General features: G+C 42.5%; 1 protein-coding gene across 2 annotated transcripts in view; it reads right to left on the reverse strand.

The window, feature by feature from the left end:
• LOC125451670 (intermembrane lipid transfer protein VPS13B-like) overlaps positions 1-24417 on the reverse strand; it is a 907633-nt gene that overhangs the window by 127189 nt on the left and 756027 nt on the right. For both annotated transcript variants that reach the window (XM_048529130.2, XM_048529131.1), the window contains exons 37-38: positions 24182-24384; positions 21423-21624 (exon numbers count right to left, since the gene is read on the reverse strand). In XM_048529130.2, the coding sequence (XP_048385087.1) occupies positions 21423-21624; positions 24182-24384 (405 nt within the window). The remainder of the gene's footprint in view (positions 1-21422; positions 21625-24181; positions 24385-24417) is intronic.

The following is a 24417-nucleotide window of genomic DNA, read 5'->3' on the forward strand; positions in this document are numbered from 1 at the left end:
GTTCTAAGGTAAGGTTTAAAAAGTAGAACATTGAGGCTAGTAATTTCTGGATTACTCCCATTGCCAAGTGCTGACCAGTGTGGAGATAGGAAGATAGGGAGGTTCAATGTGAGGTTCAAGAGTGTACAGAAAGGAGGGCTTCAAATTCTTGAAGCATTGGGACCATTTCTAGACAGAAGGCACCTGTAGCCAATAGGCAGGACTCGAAACTGCATGGGGAGGGTTTGAAGTGACATAATTTGAGAGGAAGATGGGTGCCAGAATAAAGCCGAAAAGGTGTAATCAAGTGCATAAAATACCCCGCCCCCGCCACAACTGCCCAAAGAGGATCCCCCTCGTTCTCACACACCACCCCACCAACCTCCGGATACAACGCATCATCCTCCGACACTTCCGCCATCTACAATCCGACCCCACCACCCAAGACATTTTTCCATCCCCACCCTGTCTGCTTTCCGGAGAGACCACTCTCTCCGTGACTCCCTTGTTCGCTCCACACTGCCCTGCAACCCCACCACACCCGGCACCTTCCCCTGCAACCGCAGGAAATGCTACACTTGCGCCCACGCCTCCTCCCTCACCCCTAACCCAGGCCCCAAGATGACATTCCACATTAAGCAGAGGTTCACCTGCACATCTGCCAATGTGGTATACTGCATCCACTGTACCCGGTGTGGCTTCCTCTACATTGGGGAAACCAAGCGGAGGCTTGGAGACCGCTTTGCAGAACACCTCTACTCAGTTTGCAACAAACAACTGCACCTCCCAATCACAAACCATTTCCACTCCCCCTCCCATTCTTTAGATGACATGTCCATCATGGGCCTCCTGCGGTGCCACAATGATGCCACCCGAAGGTTGCAGGAACAGCAACTCATATTCCGCCTGGGAACCCTGCAGCCTAATGGTATCAATGTGGACTTCAACAGTTTCAAAATCTCCCCTTCCCTAACTGCATCCCTAAACCAGCCCAGTTCGTCCCTTCCCCCCACTGCACCACACAACCAGCCCAGCTCTTCCCCTCCACCCACTGCATCCCAAAACCAGTCCAACCTGTCTCTGCCTCCCTAACCTGTTCTTCCTCTCACCCATCCCTTCCTCCCACCCCAAGCCGCACCCCCATCTACCTACTAACCTCATCCCACCTCCTTGACCTGTCCGTCTTCCCTGGACTGACCTATCCCCTCCCTACCTCCCCAACTATACTCTCTCCACCTATCTTCTTTTCTCTCCATCTTCGGTCCACCTCCCCCTCTCTCCCTATTTATTCCAGAACCCTCACCCCATCCCCCTCTCTGATGAAGGGTCTAGGCCCGAAACATCAGCTTTTGTGCTCCTGAGATGCTGCTTGGCCTGTTGTGTTCATCCATTCTCACATTTTATTATCTTGGATTCTCCAGCATCTGCAGTTCCTATTATCTCTCGCATAAAATAAGCGTGTTGGATAATAATATTAAATAGGAGCAGATAACAAGGACTCCGTACAGTGCAGTGACAAGCTTCCATCAATATGCGTAAACACATTGATAAGCTGCAGGCACAAGCAACAGTATGGGAACATGATATAGTGTCAATACCTGAAACATAATTCAATATGGACACTTAACGTACAAGAATGTGAAGAATTCAGAAAAAATGCAGGGTTGAAAAGGGAGCAGGGATCGCAAGTTTTGCAGTGTTGGAAAGAAGGGAAATCCTTCAGGGACAATGGAAAAATCCATTTGGTTCGAATGGAAAAGAAAATGGGATCTCAGTACTTACTTTGGCTCCCAAATAGTGAGTGAGAAAGAGAGGGATAAAGGAACTATTCTGCAGGGGTATTCACAGAGAGGTGCAAGAGCTATACAGCAGTGATACTGGAAATTATCCAAATATTAATGAGATGATGATGGAGGTTGAGGAGGAATAGGAATTTCTCAAATTTGTTCAGGAGAATTTCCTGTTCCACATGTGCCGAAACCCCCTAAAAAGGAAGCACTGCTGTATCCGCTGCTGGGAAATGAAATGGGTTGAGTGTCTATAGGGGATTGGGGGACATTTGGGTAGAGTAATCAGGGCAGCATAAGTGTTTGGCTGATAATGCTGAAGCAATCAATTACTGCATTTTAATCACAACAGGATCAATTTCGATGTAAGAACAATAGAACTAGTTGGGGTGAAACAGAAACAAAGACTAATGGGAAATATTACACTACAACAACTGGTCATCTATCTGGAAGTTATGCCTCAGGTATAGGCTGGGTATATTTGGGCAACAGCAAAAAGGAAAGGAAGCAAAAATATAATGAGGTAAATAGCGATTACAATGAAACATGAAAAAAGAAGGCATTTGATTCATGTGAGGGAAATACTTCAATTGTGAACCAGATCAAATACAATAGATTAAAGGGGAGAAGAGGAAAATAAGAGTGGCAAAGAGACAGCGTACGAGATTATAATGGCACTCAACAGATGAGTAACACAAACATCTTGTATCAGTATGTAAACAGCAAGTGCTTAGTAAGGGTGCTTCATACTTAGGAGAGTAGAGCAAGGCTAGAATACTAAATGAACTCTATGTCTTTTTTTAACTGTGCGAGAGAAATCCATCAAAATATCCATGGATGTGGAGATAGTGGAGATAATGGATAGAGTGAAAATTGAAAAGGAAGTAGTTGTGGAATAAATAAGTCCTATGGAAGGGTCACCGGACCTGAAACGTTAACTCTGTTTTCTCCTTCACAGATGCTGCCAGGCTTGCTGAGCTTTTCCCACAGCTTTGTTTTTGCTCCTGATTTGCAGCATCTGCAGTTCTTTGCGTTTTTTTTTAAACGAAGTTCCCTAGTCTGCATGGCTTGCATTCAAGTTTGCTGAACAAAGTAGGTGTGGAGATACCGCAGCGTAACTCTCCCGATCTTCGCTAGATTTGGGAGAGGAACAAGAGAACTGGGAATAACACATGTGACGACCTTACTTCAACAAGTCTTCGTAACTACAGGCCAGTCAAGTTACCATCAATCTTGGGTAAGGTTTAGAATACAATGCAGGTGGGGGGGTCAAAAACAACAGAAATGATTTGACTAAGTGAGGGAAGGCAAGGGCAAAGAGATTCCAGAGGTGGGGGTGAGATCTGAATGACATATGTAAGATTATGGCAGATTTATTTAAATAAAACAGATTAGAAAAAATTCTTCCCATCAGCCGATGGTACAAGGAGATTTCAGGCAGAAGGATGAGAGAGAGAAAGCTTTTATGCAGTGACAGGTAATGACCTGGAACTCTACAAGAATAATGGAAATGGAAATAAGCAATGATTTGAAAATAAACTTGACAGTTGAGCAGTACTGGATTACTCTGCAGGGGTAAGGCATGGACTCAATGGGCCAAATCACCCCTTTCTGTGTCATAAATGACTCTTGCCTGATAACAGAACTCAAGGATTGTTACTATTGACATTAGGAGCAGTGCAACTGAGGCAGATTGCTGACTATCCACAACTGATTGAGGAAGGAATGAGCAGAATGTATAATAACACGTGGCTCAGTGGTAAGCAGTTTGCTTCACAGCACCAGGGACCCAGGTTCGATTCTGGCCTTGGTCAACTGTCTGTGTGGAGTTTGCTTGTTCTCTGCATGGGTTTCCTCCCACAGTCCAAAGATGTACAAGTTGGGCGGATTAGCCATGCTAAATTACTGATAGTGATCAGGGATGTGTAGGTTAGGCACATTAGCTATGGGAAATGCAGGTTTAGGAGGGTGGATCTAGGTGGGATGCTTTTTGGAGGGTCAGTGAGCACTTATTTGGCTGAATGGCCTGTTTCCACACTGTGGGGTTCTATGAATGATATGCCTTTATGAAGATCAACTAATGGATTTTCTGAAGGAGAATCCACAAGTTCTAGATTTTCCTCCGGTGGCTGCTCCCTCCTGAGAGACCTAGCAAGCAAACCAGACACCAGAAAAATACCAGGGAACGTCTCAACAGACTGGCACAAATGGAACGCTTTGAGATGTTCTCGTCAATGACCATGGACGATTGAAGCCTACCACACTGATAACTGACTCTGCTCTAAAGGGGATCTCAACTGAAAATGAGAGAGACTTAACTGGCGTACATCATCTGGCTTGCAAGCTCCAGTGGATCACAGTCTCTTTTAAATCAATGGTATAATTATAATAGCACAGCAGAATCATGGATATTTGGGACTGAGGTACTTACCCTGGTAGGAGAACTTGTGGTGCAGTGGTAGTGTAGCTACTTCTGCAACAGAAGCTCCAGGTTGAAGTCCGAAGAACTGAATGGCCAAGGAAGGTATGCCATAGTGACAAAAACAGATATTTATCTGTTGGTCCTTCCGATGTCCTACTGATAACTGAGCAAGAGCGTCTCCTGGTCCTGGTCAGCCAGAACCATGTGGTAGCTATTAAAGGGTTTCATATGCAAGCTCTTGTCATTAACAAGTGTTATGCTTTTTTTTGACAGACTATGGCTCCTTGTGCACACACACACACACACCTGGATACATTTTAATTAATACAAAACAAAGAACTGTGGATGCTGAAGATCTGAAAATAAACAGAAATTGCTGAAGCAATTCAGCATCTGTGGACAGAAAGCTGAGTTAACGTTTCGAGTCCAGTGACCCGTCTTCAGAACTGATAGGGGCAGGGAGAAAGTGGTATTTATTCTAATTAATATTATTTCCAGATATGTCTGTTAAAAGCTTCTTGATGTTGTCCTATTAATCTTCCATTTATTTAAACAATTAAATAGGTTGCAGTTCTCTGCATCAGCCAAGGGCATCCCATTAGAGTTTGCCCACTTCCCATTACATTTGACAGCCTCTTGCTGTCTGCTTTCAAACTGATTTTATGCAGCCTTTCTTTTCTGCAAGTCTTTGCCAAGTTCAGTGCTTTAATACTCCAATCCGTTTGTAATACGTGTTTAGCTTTGAGTCCCATGTTTGGGGATTTGTAGACAGATCTATACAAATCGCTGTGTGATATTAAGGCCAAAAGATATCATGGCTTACTGAAACCGGGTTAGAAAACAAGCAGCTGAAACAGGGATAGGATTCAAACAGCTGACACATGAGATACAGTCTAAATCACTGCTTGTTTTTTAGTTCTGTGGCGCGATGGAGACTGCCACGTCCAACTGATTCTCAATTACCGACTGCAGATTTCTTTTGCCGACTTTACTACTGAGACATGGCCTCTGAGGAGATAACTTGCTTGTTTTATCTTATATGTTTTGTTTCTCCCATGAAGAAGCCAACGCTGGTGACTTATTAGCTGACAACACTCGGTCATCTAGCCTGTTCAGGGTTTTTTTTAAATAGTCATCTTCTGTAAGCGGACATCAAAATTCCCTTTGTAGTTTTGGCAGTTTATCAGCATAACAGAGCTGGAAACTTTCTTCTTCAATACCATTGCTTGTGGAAAGATGATGGCGCAGGAGCACTTCCTGACCCAGTGTTGACCCTGTCAAGATTTTTGGAGTTCAGCTTAACTTCAACATTTTGGGCAGGAGCCTGAGGCATTGCCGAGATCCCTCATTGGGAGCCCTCTTGTTCTGAGTGTGGAAAACAACATGTGACCACAACATTTAGACTCCAGCACACAAAGCAACATGCTCATTTGAAAGGAAATATCTCCAACAAGCCATGAGCTTTGAACTCATGTCAGTCCTTCAAAAGCCACCTTTGAGTCATCAAGATGCTAGTGACCACAAGTTCTATGCAAATGCTGGAACACTCTGCAACACCCAGAACTGTGGGGGTCCTTCTTTAAATGTGTGGAAGCAAGGCAAATAACATAATCTGGGCCTGACTACAATTTTCCCTCTGCCTTAGTGGGAATGTGACTGTGAATCTTGATGACAAGCTAAAGAGTCAGGACCTCCTGGAAAGACAGAAGGGATTCAAATAGGCTAAATGATTGTGTTTTCACCCTGGGGCCGGGGCAGCAGCAGTGCTCCTCTGGGTACCACGAGGAAACTTTAAATAGATAGACAATCAGTTTGTTGAAAAACCAATGTGGTGGTAAGTGCCAAATTGTGGCACGAGTAATCATCATTCGTAACATAATTAAAGATGATCATTAAAGTAAAACAAAGTATTCAATAATAAAAGGATTGTACACTTATCATTTCAGTATATAAGCAATGGCAATACATTGAAAAATCCATCAGACATAGGGGCAACAGGGCAATTGGGTCTGCTCCACTGTTCAACATCATCATGGACGATCGGATAATCCACAATTGCACTTCTGTGTCTTTTTCCTATAATCTTTGATTAAAAATCTGCTATGTCAGCCTTGAATGTACTTAATAAGCCAGCCTCGACAGCCCTTTGTGGTAAAGAATTCCAGAGATTCACCATCCGGGAATTCCTCATTATCTCTGTCATAAATGGATAACCTCTTCTTCTAACATTATGCCCTCTGGTCCTAAACTTTCCCACAATGGTAATTAAACTTTCAGTATTCTTATTTGATTCAATAAGGTCGCCTCTCATTCTTTTAACTTCCATGAGTACAGGACCAACCTGCTAAAGATCTCCTCATAAGACAGTCCCTCCATACCCGGGATCGGCCTAGTTAATCTTCCGTGGGCTGCCACCAACTCTAATAAATCTTTCTAAAGTAAGGGGCACAAGACTGGACGTACATGGAATAGTGTAGGTTAGATGGGCTTGAGATCGGTATGACAGGTCAGCACAACATCAAGGGCCGAAGGGCCTGTACTGTGCTGCAATGTTCTATATTAAGACTGCTTACAATATTCCAGCTGTGATGTTGATGTTGCAGGGTGATCAGAAGCTAGTATCAGGAAGATCAGACACCAGCAGAGTGGCTGTGTGGGCATGCTGGCGGGGAAGGAGAGGCAGGGGGTTGTGACATTTGGAAGCTTGAGATATTCATGATTGGAGGGTAGGGTAGGGAAACAGAGCTGAGGCTGGGATTGGGGTGGGGGGGGATTGTGGTGAAGAGAAACCATGTGACCTTACACAGGAGGGAGTGAAGGCCTCCCACTCCTCTTGGCCAGCAGCCCGTTCTGGAAAGGCATTTACTATCTTGATCAAGCATTCTTTGCTGCCGAGTTTCCACATTTTCAGAAATCCATTAAAACTGAGGAAAAATCTGAGGCGGGAGACCTGAAAATTCTGAGGCAAGATTAATTTGCTATATAAAATGCAAATACTTTCTTTTGTTTTACTTGCTGCTGACCAGGAGCATCTTGCAGGAATAGATATTTTTTAGCTGTTCAAAATAGCACTCTCACTCTGCAGGATAAGGAACATTGTAGGATTTATTTTGTTGGACTGAATCATAGAAAAGCATAATCCAATTAGGAGTCACTCTGATGCTTAATTTCTCTTCATGCCATTTCATACTAGGTTTCAAGTTTCCACTTGCAAATCAGGCTAAATTGATTATTCCCTTGCCTCACACCAGATGAAAAATAATTCTGAGCTGTACCATTTGCTACAGGCGACACAATTTGTCTGTTCAGTACAATGCTGCGGACGTTTGTGCTGCAGATGTCCTTCTGTGTTATCTGTTGGAGATAATATTTCCTGTGTTCTACAGAATCTTACAGATGTTTGTCCTTTCTAAGAAAGAGATTATCTCGGAACTTTTGATTTATCCAAATTTCTGGTCCTTGGCTCAAGAGACCCACCAGATGTGGTTTAAGATTCTCTTGGATGAAAGAGGCAAACCTCAAGTTTCAGCAATGCTAGTATTCTGGTGTATAAACAAATATCCTTCCAAAGCCTGTCACCAGTTTCCTACGTGCAGAAATTTTCTTGGAAATCCACAGTCATCAATGATTAACATTAAATTCTTTGTTCATGGTATATGCCCTTAAATATTTCATTACCTTCTTTGAAGTAGAACAATAATCAACATGTACTAAAATCAAGTGTGTGCTCATTTTGACGGTCTTCCTTTTACTGAATTACAATGTAACATCATTGCTTGTGTTAGTTAGTGATAAATAAGCCATGATCATACAGTTCAGAAGGAGGCCACTCACTGCTGTGCTTTGTGACAAACTGGATATTTTAAAACTGAAAATGATATTTTGTATTAGGCTAGGCTATGATGGATTACAGAACCAGGAGTGTAAATGGAACCAAGACACAGCTCAGGCATAACCTAATTCAATACCGGAACAGGTGTGAGGAGCACCAGTGTACATATGCCAGCCATTTCTAAAGAATTATCAAATTATTCCTATCCCCTGTGCTTTCCAAATAGGCTTGCAGGTATGTATCTAATTCATTCTGAATGTTCTCCTTATGTTTTAATACAGGAATGGCCACTAGCATCATATTGCAAAAGCAAAAGGAATCACGACAAACTAGGTGGCCAAAGGTATGGCAGAAGCAGCAAGTTTTGAGGAAGTTCTTTTGAAGAATGCAGCAAAAGGTAATAAGGAGAAAGCCACTTATAAAGACTGCATTGACCTGGATAACGGAGAGGAAGAGAAGAGAGGAACGATGGGTGGTGCATAAAATCTCTCTACCGATCGCGTATTAGCACTCCATCTCCAGCAAATATCCTCATTCTACTTCCTTCTATATCTTAACGCTTACATTGCCATAGGTCCTAAACCCCTTCCAGATCAACAGCAATTTACTTGCACTTTTGCACTGTATTGGTTGTTCACAAGATGCTCTCTATAACGGTGAGACCAAATGCAGATGGGGTGATTGTTATCCCAAATGGTCCTCTGGTCTGCATTGTCAGTCTAATAAAGAGTAATACATCTTTAGGTTAGGCAATTTGCAATCTTATAGATTCAGTAGTGAGTTAAACTTAATGTCAGATCATAGCATCTCTTTCTATTTCCTTAGATAGTAGTCATTATTAATAGTACTGCCATTGCCAGTGCAATCAAGCATTGATGTGAAAGTGAAATTGTGTTTACTTTTAATTATGTTTCTGGAGTTCTTTGAAGAAGTAATAGACAATGTAGATAAAGGGGAACCTGCGCACGTGGTGTACTAAGATTTAGAAAATGAATTTACCAAGGTGCCACATCATCATGTCGCAGGGGGAAACATAGATGTAAGGACAGACGATTAGCTAGCAATAAAAAAACAATATTCACCACTTCGAAATTGACAACATATGATAAGTAGAACACCACAAGATCCATTCTGGGGCCTGAACTATTAATAATATATCATAATTGGATGAAGGGATCAGTTGTTAATTTTGCTAATAGTACCAAGATCGGGACAACAGTAAGCTGTGAGGAGGACATAAGCTATCAATATTTTTTTTACAGACTGCTTATGTGCAAAGTTGTGGCAGCTCAGAATCACAGAATGACTATAGATCAGAAGAAGGCCATTGACATTGACTCAACTGGACTTGCCATATAAATGAAATGGCTTCAAAAATATGTCAGAGGGTAGAAACACTGTAGCAAAGAACTCACCTCCTGACTGCCCAAAGCCTGTCCACCATTTACAAGACACAAGTCAGGAGTGTGATGAACTACTCTCCACTTGCCTGGATGGTTGCAGTTCCAACAACACTCCACAAGCCTGACAACATCTAGGAAAAAGCACTGACATGATTTGCACTACATCCACAAGAATCCACCCCTTCCACTGCTGATGCTCAGTTGCAGCAGTGTGTACTATCTATAAGATGCACTGCAGAAATTTGCCTAAGAAACTTAGACAGCACTTTCCAAGCTCATAACCACTACCATTTGGAAGAGTAAGGGCAGCAAGTACCTGGGAACAACACCACCTGCAGGTTCAACAAAACATGCTATCAAACACTGCAAAGAAATATGATAATAAAATGTGAGGCTGGATGAACACAGCTGGCCAAGCAGCATCTCAGGAGCACAAAAGCTGACGTTTCGGGCCTAGATCCTTCATCAGAGACGGGGAAGGGGTGAGGGTTCTGGAATAAATAGGGAGAGAGGGGGAGGCGGACCGAAGATGGAGAGAAAAGAAGATAGGTGGAGAGAGTATAGGTGGGGAGGTAGGGAGGGGATAGGTCAGTCCAGGGAAGACGGACAGGTCAAGGAGGTGGGATGAGGTTAGTAGGTAGCTGGGGGTGTGGCTTGGGGTGGGAGGAAGGGATGGGTGAGAGGAAGAACAGGTTAGGGAGGCAGAGACAGGTTGGACTGGTTTTGGGATGCAGTGGGTGGGGGGGAAGAGCTGGGCTGGTTGTGTGGTGCAGTGGGGGGAGGGGACGAACTGGGCTGGTTTAGGGATGCAGTTGGGGAAGGAGAGATTTTGAAACTGTTGAAGTCCACATTGATACCATTAGGCTGCAGGGTTCCCAGGCGGAATATGAGTTGCTGTTCCTGCAACCTTCGGGTGGCGTCATTGTGGCACCGCAGGAGGCCCATGATGGACATGTCATCTAAAGAATGGGAGGGGGAGTGGAAATGGTTTGCAACTGGGAGGTGCAGTTGTTTGTTGCGAACTGAGCGGAGGTGTTCTGCAAAGCGGTCTCCAAGCCTCCGCTTGGTTTCCCCAATGTAGAGGGAGCCACACCGGGTACAGTGGATGCAGTATACCACATTGGCAGATGTGCAGGTGAACCTCTGCTTAATGTGGAATGTCATCTTGGGGCCTGGGATAGGGGTGAGGGAGGAGGTGTGGGGGCAAGTGTAGCATTTCCTGCGGTTGCAGGGGAAGGTGCCGGGTGTGGTGGGGTTGGATGGCAGTGTGGAGCGAACAAGGGAGTCACGGAGAGAGTGGTCTCTCCGGAATGCAGACAGGGGTGGGGACGGAAAAATGTCTTGGGTGGTGGGGTCGGATTGTAGATGGCGGAAGTGTCGGAGGATGATGCGTTGTATCCGGAGGTTGGTGGGGTGGTGTGTGAGAACGAGGGGGATCCTCTTTGGGCGGTTGTGGCGGGGGCGGGGTGTGAGGGATGTGTTGCAGGAAATGCGGGAGACGCGGTCAAGGGCGTTCTCGATAACTGTGGGGGGAAAGTTGCGTTCCTTGAAGAACTTGGACATCTGGGATGTGCGGGAGTGGAATGCTCGATAACTGTGGGGGGAAAGTTGCGGTCCTTCTCGATAACTGTGGTGGGAAAGTTGCGGTCCCTCACACATCCGAAGATAAGGTGAGAGTGCTCTTGATATCAAGTCTGCATCTGGCGGAGTGTGAAATCAAGGAGCCCTCCAAGAATGACAGTCAATGGGAATCGGGGGACATTCTCCACTGTTTTTAGCACAAAGGAAACTCCTTCTGACTGTTGAACAGCAATCGGCTCAGCTCCAAGACATCACGGCAGGAGTTCCTTGGAGAAATTCACAGGGCTAAATATCCTCAGCTCCTTCATTAATGTCCTTCCCTCCATTGCAAGGTTAGGAATAAGATCATTTGCTGATGATGGCACAATGTACAGCAGCATTCATAACACCCCAAACACTGAAACAGTCAATGTCAAATGGAAGACCTGGGCAATATCCAGGCTTGGGCTAAAAGTGGTCAAAAACATTCATTCCACATAAGTGCCAGGCAATAATCATCTCTAACAAGTGATAATAGAATTATAACTACCTGACATTCAGTGGTGTTACCGTCACTCAATTCACCACCATGAACATCCTGGAGCATTATCACTGACCAAATCCTGATGTGGACCAAATATATAAATAGTATAGCTAAAAGGGCAGGTCCGAGCAGGGCAACTCTGTGATGAGTAATTCTCTTCTTGTTTGCCCAATGCCTGATGACTATTCAGAGGGCACAAGTCAGATGTGAGATGGAATACTCCCAGCATGCCTAGATGTGTGTAATTCCCACACTATTGAAGAAACTCAATACCATCAGGGCAATGCTCACTTCAATGGCTGCCCATTTAGTGCCTTGAACAACCATTTACTTCGCCACCAACATGCAGTCGCAGCAATGCGTACCATCTATATGATGCACTGCAGCCAATCACCAGTGTTCTTCTGAAAACACCTGCACACCCACAACCTCTATCATTTTGCAAGGTAGAGGCAGCAGATATGTGGGGACACCACCATCTGCAAGTTCCCCTCTGAGCTATTCACCATCCTGACTTGAAAATATTTCACTATTCCTTCACCACTACTAGGTCAAAATCTTGAAACTCCCTCCCTTACAGCACTGTGCAAATACCTAGCTTCCTAGTCAACTTGCCCAGTCCCAACCCTGAAGCAAATTAAGAAGGCAGCTTCTAGCCAGTGACATCCATATCCAATGAATGAATAAAAAAACGGGGAGTCAACAGATAACAGCAGACAACCAGTAAAGATGAGGCCATAATCAAAATAAACCAAGCAGGCTTGATAGGCCAAATGACCAACTCCTAAACCTAATTTTTATTTACACTTTCTTTAGAACCAGCCTTAGATCTTTACTCTTGCTTAGAACCCTCATACCTTTTGTCATTTCTTCCTTACCACTCAACGCCCATTTCTTTTGCTAGTTTCCTTCTTCCTCCACTTTTTCTGCATCTGCACATGCTTAAACCTATTGCATGGCTAAGATTTTTCATTTCTGATGAAAGGTCATTGACCTGAAACAGTATCTCTGCTTCTCTCTCCATAGATGTTATCTTATCACGAGGGCTATAGATAAGGTGAATGGCAGGTGTCTTTTCCCTAGGTGATTTCAAGTGCAGAGGGCATATTTTTAAGGTGAGAGAAGAAAATTTTAAAAGAGACATGAGGGACAATTTTTTTTTACACAAAGTGATGACTTGCAGCATTCCTTATGATATCACTTCAGATTTACTTCAGCACTGCAGTATTTTGCTTTTGAATTACAGCTAACCTCGTTATCGGATAAATGGTTCAATGTTTAGGAGAGGAGAATGACTACAAACTAGGGTTTCTGTGAAAGAAAAGCTAAAAGAAGAATTGTCAGTTAGGAGAAATAGGCAACATTGGCAGGAGTGAGGGAAACGGGACATGATTTACTGCAAGGATTTGGATTGGCAAGACGTCAAGTGAGAAAGAACAGGAAAAGATTATCATAATCACCGATCAAACTTTGGATAATTAGCCACTTGGCTTGCAACCATCATTGAAGCAAACATCCACAGTATCACAGCTGCAAGAGCATGGTAAAAGTGCCTGGGCAGTAAGTGGGAAGCTCTGTAAAAATGTATTTGTTCAGTCAGATTACAAGAATGCCGAACAATAAAAGGCAAGCTGAGAAAATATTTGTAAACAGACATGCTACTTGAGAAAATCAACATGGTCAGGTGAATCCCAAAGATCCTGACAGCTTTATGGGATTTTAATTGTGACCACTATCTGCTGAAACTCACTGTCCAAAGAAACAATTCTCTTGCTGTTTGGAAGCTTCAGATCAGTCTTGCATTTGGCTTTAGTGTCATGATCCAATCTGTAATGCAGATGCTAAAAAAAGCAGTGCACATTCCAGAATAATAAGCCATATTTTCTTGGGACAATGCAAGTTGAGGTTCGGAGTTTAAATAAAGTCAGCTGTACCTCCAAATGGTCTTTACAAGAGAGGCTACCTGTGGACTAGGTTGTGCACAAGGAAGATAAACATCTGTGCACCAGTCAAGGGATTAAAAAGTTTGCAAACATTCATCACAATACATAATATAACTGATAGTCACTGAGAAAAAGAATGAAATAGAGTCACACAGCACGGAAACAGACCTTTCAGTCCAATCAGTCCATGCCAACCATAATTCCAAAATACTAAATTAGTCCCACTTGCCTGTGTTTAGCTCATATCTCTCCAAATACTTCTTATTCATGTATTTATCCAAATGTCTTTCAAATGTTGTAACTGTACCCACATCCACCACTTCCTCTGGAAGTTTATTCCATACGGAAACGACTCACTGGGTAAAAACAAAAATTGGCCCCATTTCCTTTTTAGATCTTTCTTTTACCTTAAAAATATGGCCCCTAGTTTTAAATCCCGCACCCTAGGGAAATGCCATTCACCTTATCTGTACCCCTCATGATTTTATAAACTTGTACAAAGTCACCTCTCTACCTCCTCCACTCCAGTGAAAAAAATCTCAGCCTCTTAAGCTTCTCCTTATAACTCAAACCCTCCATTCTCGGAAACATTCTGGTCAATCTCCTCTGAGTCCTCCTCAGCTTAATAATATTCTTCCTATGGTGCAGCACGGTGGCTCAGTGGTTAGCACTGCAGCCTCACAGCGCCAGGGACCCGGGTTCGATTCCAGCCTCAGGTGACTGTCTGTGTGGAGTTTGCACATTCTCCCCGTGTCTGCGTGGGTTTCCTTCAGGTGCTCCGGTTTCCTCCCACATTCCAAAAGAGGTGCAGGCTAGGTGGATCAGCCATGCTAAATTGCCCGTAGTGTTCAGGGATGCGTGGGTTATAGGGGAATGGGTCTGGGTGGGATGCTTCAAGGGGCAGTGTGGACTTGTTGGGCCGAAGGGCCTGCCCCACACTGTAGGGAATCTAATCTAATCTAATCTAATCTATAACAGGGTGACCAAAACTGGACATATTACTCCAGAAGAGGCCTCACCAACATCCTGTACAACCTCAACACAACGTCCCAACTCCTATACTCAAAGGTCCAAGCAATTAAGGCAAGCATGGCAAACCACCCTATCTATAACTCGCACAAACTTCAAAGGATTATGCATTGAAACCCCTTGGTCTCTGCTCTACAACACTTCCCAACGCCCTACTTTTAATTGTAGAAATCCTGCCCTTGTTTGTTTTACCAAAATCCAAATAAATTCCATCTGCCACTCTTCAGCCCATTGTTCCAATTGATCGAGTTCTCTTTGTGATCTTAGATAACCTTCTTCACCGTTGACTATACCACAAATCTTGGTGTCAGCTGCAAACTTACTAATGACGCTTTCTATATTCTCATCTAAATAATTTATATAAATGACGAACAAAAGTGGACCCAGCACTGATCCTCGTGGAATACTGCTGGTCACAAGCAGCCAGTCCGATAAAAAAACAAACCTCCACCATCACCCTCTGACTCCTGCTTTAAGCCAATTTTGTAAACAGATTGCAAGCTCACCCCTGAATCTGATGTAATCTAATATCTTTTTTCTCTATTAAAGAACACCTGTTAACTTTTGTCTTGCATTCGATTCTACTAAAAAAACTTCATTCTTTGACACAGCCATGTGAGAATTCTAAACTTTTCTTGGGTCTCGATTGAGTGATAGATGTGGGACACACAATAAGGGGATTATTACGCAAGGTGGTTACTACATCGAGTGGCCTATTTGTGCCAACAACTTGATTTAATCATTTGATTTTGAGGACCAGATCAGTCACAACTGAGGTATAGCAATTTTATTACTTGTAGTGATCTGTCAAGGGGAAATGGTTATTTTCACTGTAGAATGGCAAGTAGTCAAATTGTATTGTGTGACTAAACAAACAAAAATGTGTATAATTTATTGTTATGGCTTAAGAACTGGAATCTGATAGCTCTTTGCAGTATAATTCAAGTGATGAAATGATTTGGGGTTTGTAGAGAAAGGGTATTCTTGTTTTTCTCTTCTTCTGGGCCTCAAGACAAGGTATAATAGTTTCCTCAGAACTGATTCCTCTGTCAAAAAAAGATAGACGTGTTGTTCTACAGCAGCTTTTATAATCACCGGATGTCCAAAAGCATTTTAGAGCCACTGAAGTAATTTTGAAGTGTTTTGCTGTTGTAATGTAGTAAATACAGCAGTGAGTTTGCACCCTTAAAGCTTGCTCAAACAGCAATATGTTAATGATCAGATGACTTCTAATCTATATTGATTGAGATATGAATAATCTCCAAGACACTGGGGAGAACTCCGATTCTCTCTGAGAAAAATGCAAAGTGATTTTTTTTAACATGTATGTGCCAGAGCAAATCGATGCTCGGTTTAACATCTCCACCTGAAGGTTAACATCACTGACAGTGCAGCACTTCCAACGTACTGCAATAGTGTCAAGAAAAACAATGTACTCGAATGGAGTGAACCCACAAACTTTGATTCAAGTGGGAATCACTAACCACTTAGCCAAGGCTAATGTCTATACAATGCATTGCACTTTATACTTATTAAACAAAAGCAAAAACGTATATTGTTATATTCAAATGCTAGCAACCATGGTATGTCAGGTGGTGAAGATGACGTTTGGCACATTTGTCTTTGTTGGTCAGAGCACTGACTACAGAAGTTGGGGCATCATGCTACAGCTGTACAAGACATTAGTGAGGCCACAATTAGAGTACTGTGTACAATTCTGATTGCCCTTCTATAGGAAAGGTTATTTACAGAAATTATTTACAAGGATGTTACCAAGACTGGAAGGTTTGAGTTATAAGAGGAGGCTGGATATGCTCGGACTTTTCTCTCCTGAGGGCCAAAGGATAACCTTACGTAGGTTTATAGAATCATGAGGAGCGGATAGAAAAGGTAAATAGCCAAGATCTCTTCCCGGAGTAAGGGAGTCCAAAACTACACAGTATAGGTTTAGGGTGACAGGGGAAAGATTTAAAAGGGACCTGAGGGGCATCTTTTTCACACAGAGGTTGGAGCGTGTATGGAATGAACCGTCAGAGGAGGTGGCCAAGGCAGTTACAACCACAACATTTGGACAGATACATGGATAGGAAAGGTTCAAGAGGGAAACAGGCCAAATGCGAGCAAATGGGACTTGTTCAGTTTAGGAAACCTAGCAGACATGGGCCTGTTTCTGTGCGGTATAATTCTATCACTCTAAGTCTCAACTATGTGCATATTTTTGTATCCATTTTATACAGGAAGCTGTTTTATAAGGTTTAAAAAGAAGGTATGATGAGACATTGGATTTTATACTGCATGATTTTTGCCAAGCTGTAACTTTACCTTGACCCTTGACAGCCTCACAATTCTTGATATATGTCGTTTACTTGGAAAAAATGATAGAAATAACCTACAATTAAAAGTTGTACATCTGGCAAATGTCATGGGGCTGAAACACAAGTGTTGGCAAAATTCACTAAAAACAAACAAATTGAATATTACAATCTGCTGATTAGTTCAGATGCCCCATACCATTTGTAAGAAGTTAAAAAGAAAAATCAAACCTTAAGAAAATTGTCCATTCTTTGACATGATTCATTGGCAAAGACAGTAAATCACAAATCCTGAACAAAACTTTTATCAAGGTCAGTCAACAATACTACTGCTTGTACTCAGCAATGATTCACCCCAAAATAATAGTCAATATAATTAAAAAATTTTGAACAAAAATGTTACCAGGATGCATATCCGAAGCAACTTAAAAATGACTGACAACCTCTTTTGTATTAAACACAGTCTCTTTGATTTTGCTTCATCTCCAGAGCTTGAATGTTTCACCTGGGCTTTGATCCATGGCCCTTTCCCTGCTACATATGTAAAAGCTCTATATTCTAGTTTCTGATTCTATCTTCCTTCCTGACCAGTGGGCTGAACAAGTCTCCGTTCAATCTTCTGGAGATAGAAAATTTATTGAGGGTCTGGGCCAATTCTAATGCAATCTTTTCGAAATTGGCCAGTTAATAGGTCTTCTTTACGGGAGACCCAGTGAAAAGACCTGCAATAACGAAAGCCTGCAGCCAAAACAGGGAGAGGTGGGCAGGCAGGTGAGGGCACTTCAGGATGACATATTTTAAAAGACAACATCTCAGAGACACCAAGAAACCCTCCATGAGAATGGGTGTGACTGTTTCAACCTTGTGGCTTTTATCGTGGCCAACTTAACGTGAGGTTCCAATGTCCCTTTGACCTGCCAATATTCAGCCATATCTGACTAGTTGTTGAATTCCAAACATGATCAGGGTTCCACATGATACCAGGAAAGCTCTCTCACCATGGGATAATAGTCTTTGACTGGGTTCTTAATTGCATCGATTGGCAGCTCGCCCTTGGGCTACTGGGTTATGCTCTTGGAAAGTAATCCAGTGGGATTTTCTGATATTTTCCAGGCAACTTACTTTCAAATCCACCTCAAAGGGTCTAGGAACATTCCGCCCCATGTTGAAATTGACTTTGAGCTGACCTACGAACATCTTATTGTTTCAACGGAAGAGGTTGCCTCCTGCTACGTTTGTTACACTAATCTTCGTCCATCCATGCCAATGTCATGTCTAAAGTTCACTATCTCAATGCACTCCTTGTCATCACTGCATCCTCTATCTCCTCGAAAATTCAGCTAACCCAATACTCTGCATTCTATACCAATATTACACTAATCTACACATATGGCTCTGCTCAGAATCACTCCTATCCATGTTGACTTCTTTAACACCATTCTAAATGCTCTCCTTTTCCCCTTTCCCTTCCAGTTGCCCATTGACCAAACCAGCCACTTCCCTCAACCTGAAACCATGTCTTTCTTTAGCTTTTCTTCTATCTGCCCTCTACTTGGGTAGTGTGTTCCATCATTTTAGAATTGCCATCATTAAGACATCAATTCTTCCTGGAAAATTCTTCTGGTCTTACAAACTACTGTCCAATCGCCAACCTCACACGGCCTTCAAGAATGTGTTGCTGTTTCCCAACTGCATCTTCATCTTTTGTACAGTTCCATGCTTAAATCACTCCAATCCTGTTTCTGGCCCTATCAATCAGTAAGATGACCTAAAGAAATTCTCTGTTGCTGTGTCCACTGAGCATGAGCCTTCTTCATCTTTCTTGTTCTTGGCTGATTATGTCATGCACCTCCAAATCCACTTCTTAAATATTCTGCTCAATTGAAATATTTTTGCTTCATTCTGTTCTTACTGATGTGTTTGCAGCCGTAATTTTTCCAGCAACTGTCTTCCTTGCCGACTTAAGTCTGTCACCTGTTTTACATTCCTGGAATCCACCCTTGGCTACCTCCTCTCCATCATTCCCATGCTGCCACTGGTGACATTAACTGCAATCATAGCACGGAGCCTAGGATCAGTCTCTGCACTGACACTAGTGTCACCCATTTCTGCCATGCACCACACCTCTTGAACCCATCAATGCTTCTGCTGTGCCAACTAATGCTTTACTGACATCCACTTTTTGGATGAACTTTGTTGTTTGTTCCAGGTATTCACTGAAGTTAAATTTCACAATCACGTTCCCCAGAACATGAGCCCAGATTCTGGATTGCTGATACAGTGATCTTGCTATCACACCACTGCCGCCGTTTATGGAACACTTTCCACTCAACATCAGCTGTATCCGAAGTGGCTTACATTTTATTCTGGTTCCTTCAACAACCCTTCCAAATCACCAACTTAAAATTCCTGTTCTTATTTCTCCAAATCCCCTCCATCATTCAGTTTCTCTGACTCCGGCCTTTCCCACATTTTCCCTCTACCACCCGCGAACTGACCCTTTTTATCATACTACTGACAGATTTTCCTGAAACTCCCTAGGCTCAAGAATTTTCTTCCCAAATCCCAGAACTTTTTGATTCCCTTTCCGTATTTGAAACACTTCTTACAATCCACCTTCATTCGAGCTTTGGGTCACTTCTCCTCGTCTCTAGCCCCTGCACAGTATCTCATTTATTTTCTGGTCATTTCTCTGACAGCATTTTGGATGCTTTTCTGTGTGATACCTTTTTAAAAAATGCAATAAAAATACTAAATACAGTACCCAAGGCAATTTGTTCAGTGCTCATAAATATGAATCCGATTGATAAGAAAAATTCAGGGGTTCTGGAAGTCACTGACTGAGCCAGTTTTTATTGTCCAATACGAATTGCTCAAGAGAAGGGTGGTGGTGAGCTGTCTTCTTAAATCATTAAACTTCATTTGTAGGTACACCGACAGTGCTGTTAGCAGGGAGTACCAGGATTTTGACCAGGTGACACTGAAAGAATGGTGATATAGTTACATATCAGGATGGTGAGGGACTTGGAGAAGAACTTGCAGGTGGTGATATTCTGTGAATATCACAGAAGCATTATGGTACAGAATAAGGTTCTTTGGCCCATCGTGCCTGCACCAACTCATTAAATGAGCATTATCATCAAGTGTATATCTTTGCACATTATTTATATCTAAACAGTCCTCCAATTCCTGCTTGAAAACCTCAATTAAACCTGTCTCCACAACACTTCCGAACAGTGCTTTCCATATCCTAACTACTTGTTGTGTTAAAAGGCATTTCCTCACATCACTTCTTTTGCACATCACTTTAAATCTTTGCCCGCTGTTCTTGTTCCTTTTGCAAGTCCAAACAGTTTCTCCTACCTACTCTATCCAGTCTGCTCAAAAAAACTCTGTAAGATCTCCTGTTAGCCTTCATCACTCCAAGAATAAGTCAAATTTCTTCGATCTATTCTCATGACTGAAGTTCCTCATCCTTGGAAGTATACTCGTAAACTATTTCTCTCTCCAATGCATTCACGTCCTTGCTGTAATGTAGTACCCACAACTGTAAACAATACTCCAGCTGAGATCTAACAAATACCATGTACATTGCTGATGCCCTTCCGGGTGAGTAGAGATTGTGGGTTTGGAAGGGTGTCAGAGGAGCATTGGTGATCTGTTGCAGTGCATCTTGTACATGGTGCATGTTGCTGCCACTCAGCATGGTGTCTGAGGGAGCAAATGTTAAAGGTATTATATGGGGTGCCAACAAGTGCGCTGCTTTGATCTGGATGATTTTGAGCTCCCCGAGTGTGGTAGGAATTGCACTCATCCCAGGAAGTGAACATTAGTCTCTCACATTCTTGACCTGTTTCCTGTAGGTAGTGAATGGGTTTTGGAGGTAAGGTACTCGCTACAGAATTCCTTGCTTCTGCCATACACTTGTAGCCGCTGTATTTATATGGTTGCTCCAGTTCACTTTCAGGTCAATGGTAACCCCAAGATCGTTGATTGTGATTAGAATTAATTTTTAAACATGCATACATTATACATTTGATGAAAGAATCTTGTTAAGTTGAGAGGACAGGTTATGTGGACAGGGTTTGACTTCCCTGAAGTATAGAAGAGTAAGGAATGATCAAATGGAGTTGATTAACATGAGCACAGAATTTGATCCATTTAGGGAGAGTGGGATAGAGAGATAGTGATATGGAAAGAAAAGCAATATTCCCCCATGAGGAAATTCAGAACATGGGAAGAGAACATTAAAATTAGACCATTTATAGGCGATAACAGGAAGCACCTCTTCACAAACAGCTTGCTGGAAATCTGGAACTCTATCCCTCAAACAGGATGATTTAATTCAACACTGAAATTTGTATTAAGAGTGAGGGAACCAAAGTAGTTCGACAGACGTGGAATACATATAATCAGTGATCTAACTGAATGATAGGTCAGAGTAGTCAAGAGTTATTCATGTACAATGGCTTCAGATTCCATGAGCAATGATGTGAGAAGGTAATTAATGCAACCCCGGTGCATATTTGAATCTGTGTGCACCAAAGCAGGGACACCTTTTTTGCTGAGGTGGCAAAATGAGCCAAATAAAAGATTAGTCATCCCACGCACCTGCATCTTGAATGTACTGAAACTGCCCTGTCCTCAAGTCATCAGAACTGTGTTCAGTCTTGAAAGCTTGATGTCTGCCTATGGCAGATGATGGTTGCTGTGTGTGGTCTGATGTCTGAGACTTGGCATCTTGCCCAAAATATCCTTGGAGAAGTTCATGGAGTAGATTCAGACAGTTCAGATGCTCTTGGCCCCAGAATATCTAAACAGACACCAAAAAGAGAAGCACCAGCACTGATAAGCTGCAAAGGAACAAACACATTAAAAATCCAAAGACGTACCTAAACCATTTCTTGTCTGGCTGCCAATTTCTTAGTTAATGAGATGTTGATAATTTAATGTAACAGCTTTCAATGCCTGATCACTTTGGCTCTGAAAATGCTGGAGGTACTCTATAGGCCATAGGTCACAGATCTCCCAGGGAAATGGAATGAGAGGCTGAAAATAACCTTTTATGCAGTACACTGGGGATTCCTGCTGCTGGCCTTGCAGCAGACTAGTATATGCAGTGCAGAATTGCAGCAACTCTTTTGCTGGATTTTCAAAATGTCATACTACAGACTTAGGCCTGGAAACCTCAACATGTCCAACTTCCGTGTTAATTTAGCAACCTCTGCGCTGCCCTTCATCTTCCCCTTTTGATTTTGTAGGCATTTTGTTTCTTTTGGGTACTGATGCACTGTCCTGGTTTATAATCGGGTGATTTGTTAAATTGGAGCTTTGGATTTTTTTAAGATAGAACTGGATTTTTTCCCAGTGGCTTTCTAAACAGGGAACAGTAACAACCGATGTTTTCACTAAACTATATAAATTTGCAAAAAAAGCCTTGTAAATTTGTGAAAGTATTTACCTGCCCAATTCAACACATCAATTTGCCCGAGATGGACACAATCTGCATATACTCCGAAATAAAATATATATTTGGAGGATAACTGTCTTCATTGCAGTATCAGTAGAATGATAGTAAACAGTTTTTCTTTTCTTTATTCATTCCTTGGATAAGGGCGTCACTGTCTTGGCAGCATTTATGTTCCATCCCTAGTTGCCCAGAGGGCAGTTAAGAGTCAATCACATTGCTGTGGGTCTGGAGTCACATGTTGACCAGACCAGATAAGGATGGCAGTTTTCTTCCCTAAAGGACATTAGTGAACCAGATGGGTTTTTCCCAACAATTGACAATGGATTCACAGTCGTCATTAGATTCTTAATTCCAGATATTTATTAAATTCAAATTCCACCATCTGCTCTGGCGGGATTCAAACTCGGGTCCCCAGAACATTATCTGGATCTCTGGGTTAACAGTCAAGTGATAACGCCACTAGGCCATTGCCTCCCCTGTATATATTGTATACATATTGTATGCATAAAAATATATTATCTATAATATTGTAAATTATAATGACTGTTTTCTATAATACCAACTAATTAGGGTGGCACAGTGACTCAGTAATTAGTACTACTACCTCTCAGTGCCAGGGACCTGTGTTTGATTACAGTCTCGGGCGACAGTGTGGAGTTTACACATTCTCTTCATGTCTGTGTGGATTTCCTCTGGGTGCTGTGGCTTCCTCCCACAGTCCAAAGATTTATACAATCTGTGGGTTGGCCACGTGAAATGCAGGGCTACAGGGATTGGCGGGGCAAATGGTATGCTCTTTGGAGGGTTCATATGAATTCAATGGACCAAATGGCCTGTTTGTACCCTGTAGGGATTCTTTGAGTTATTATAAGTAGAATCAGCTTCACTGTGGTTTCAGAAAACAAGCAACACTACCAGAGATAATAGGACCTGCAGATGCTGGAGAATCCGAGATAACATAGTGTGGAGCTGGATGAACACAACAGGCCAAGCAGCATCTTTGGAGCACGAAAACTGACGTTTCGGGCCTAGACCCTTTATCAGAAAACACTACCAGTCAACTTTTGGAGTCCAGGACACTACATCTGTAGGTATGCGCATTTTATAAATGCTTGCTTCCGGAGCATGAAGTTCTGAGAAAAGTTAGTTAGCTTCCAGGATTAATTTCAACTTCAAACAATTTAAAGCTGTGTTGTTTTCAAAGCAAAACCTCTGTCGGACATTTTGCAAACTACTTATTTATTACGGAAGGGCTTTGAAGGAGCTTCCACAGTTAATAACAACTGCATTCAGAGAAGTCTGCAGAACCAACCTGACATCTTTTTGCAGTCTTTTGTGAATCAGTAAATTACAGATGCAGAATTCCTCCTGCAGTCAATAAAAGGTCTAAAAGGCAGGGGTGATTTATGTATCAGTTCAACTCAATCCAGTCACAATGATCACTTGTCAATAGAGGATGGCAAAGGTCATATACAAAGTAGGACTGAGCACCAAGTCAACAACTACCAGTCTGTATGTGCTCCTATGATCAACTGCTCCCATCTCACCAATCCTCTTAAAAAATAGTTGTTCGACATCTCTACTGCCATGAAAACAAAATGCTTTGTATGCATTTCTAATTATTTAAGTGCCTTTACAGTATTTATGGTATTGGCCGTTTCATCCTATTGCTCCGCAGTTTTGTTTGTTCTGCTCTGATCTTTTTAAAAGTTTATTACTCATACAAAAAAATCAAGTACTTCAAATACAACAGTGTTGAGCTTTACCAGATAACCTGATCATGTTACAAGGGTGCTCTTTGCATGATTTAGAGGGCTGGAAATAAAAGACATTTGGGTCAAACAAGGAACAGACTCATTAAAGACAGACTCTCCCAGACACCACTGCCACCCACACAAACCTGGATCAGTCCAGCTTTCAAGTCGACCAGCGTTTTTGGAATAGAGTGATGTGGGTCAGGGTCGCCACTGTGCCTGCACCACTTAGCGTCCAGTTGCAGGGTACAGCAGAATGGGCCAATTAGTGCTCTGGTTCTGTCTTTCAGGCGGGTCTTTACAAGCAAATCCTTCAGTTGGAGTGCAAATGTGGCACCCAAAATCATTCCTAAACAGAAGAAAAGGATGTCAGATTTATCCT

This window comes from Stegostoma tigrinum, chromosome 5, assembly GCF_030684315.1.
Source record: "Stegostoma tigrinum isolate sSteTig4 chromosome 5, sSteTig4.hap1, whole genome shotgun sequence".
In the NCBI taxonomy this organism is placed as follows: Eukaryota; Metazoa; Chordata; class Chondrichthyes; order Orectolobiformes; family Stegostomatidae; genus Stegostoma; species Stegostoma tigrinum.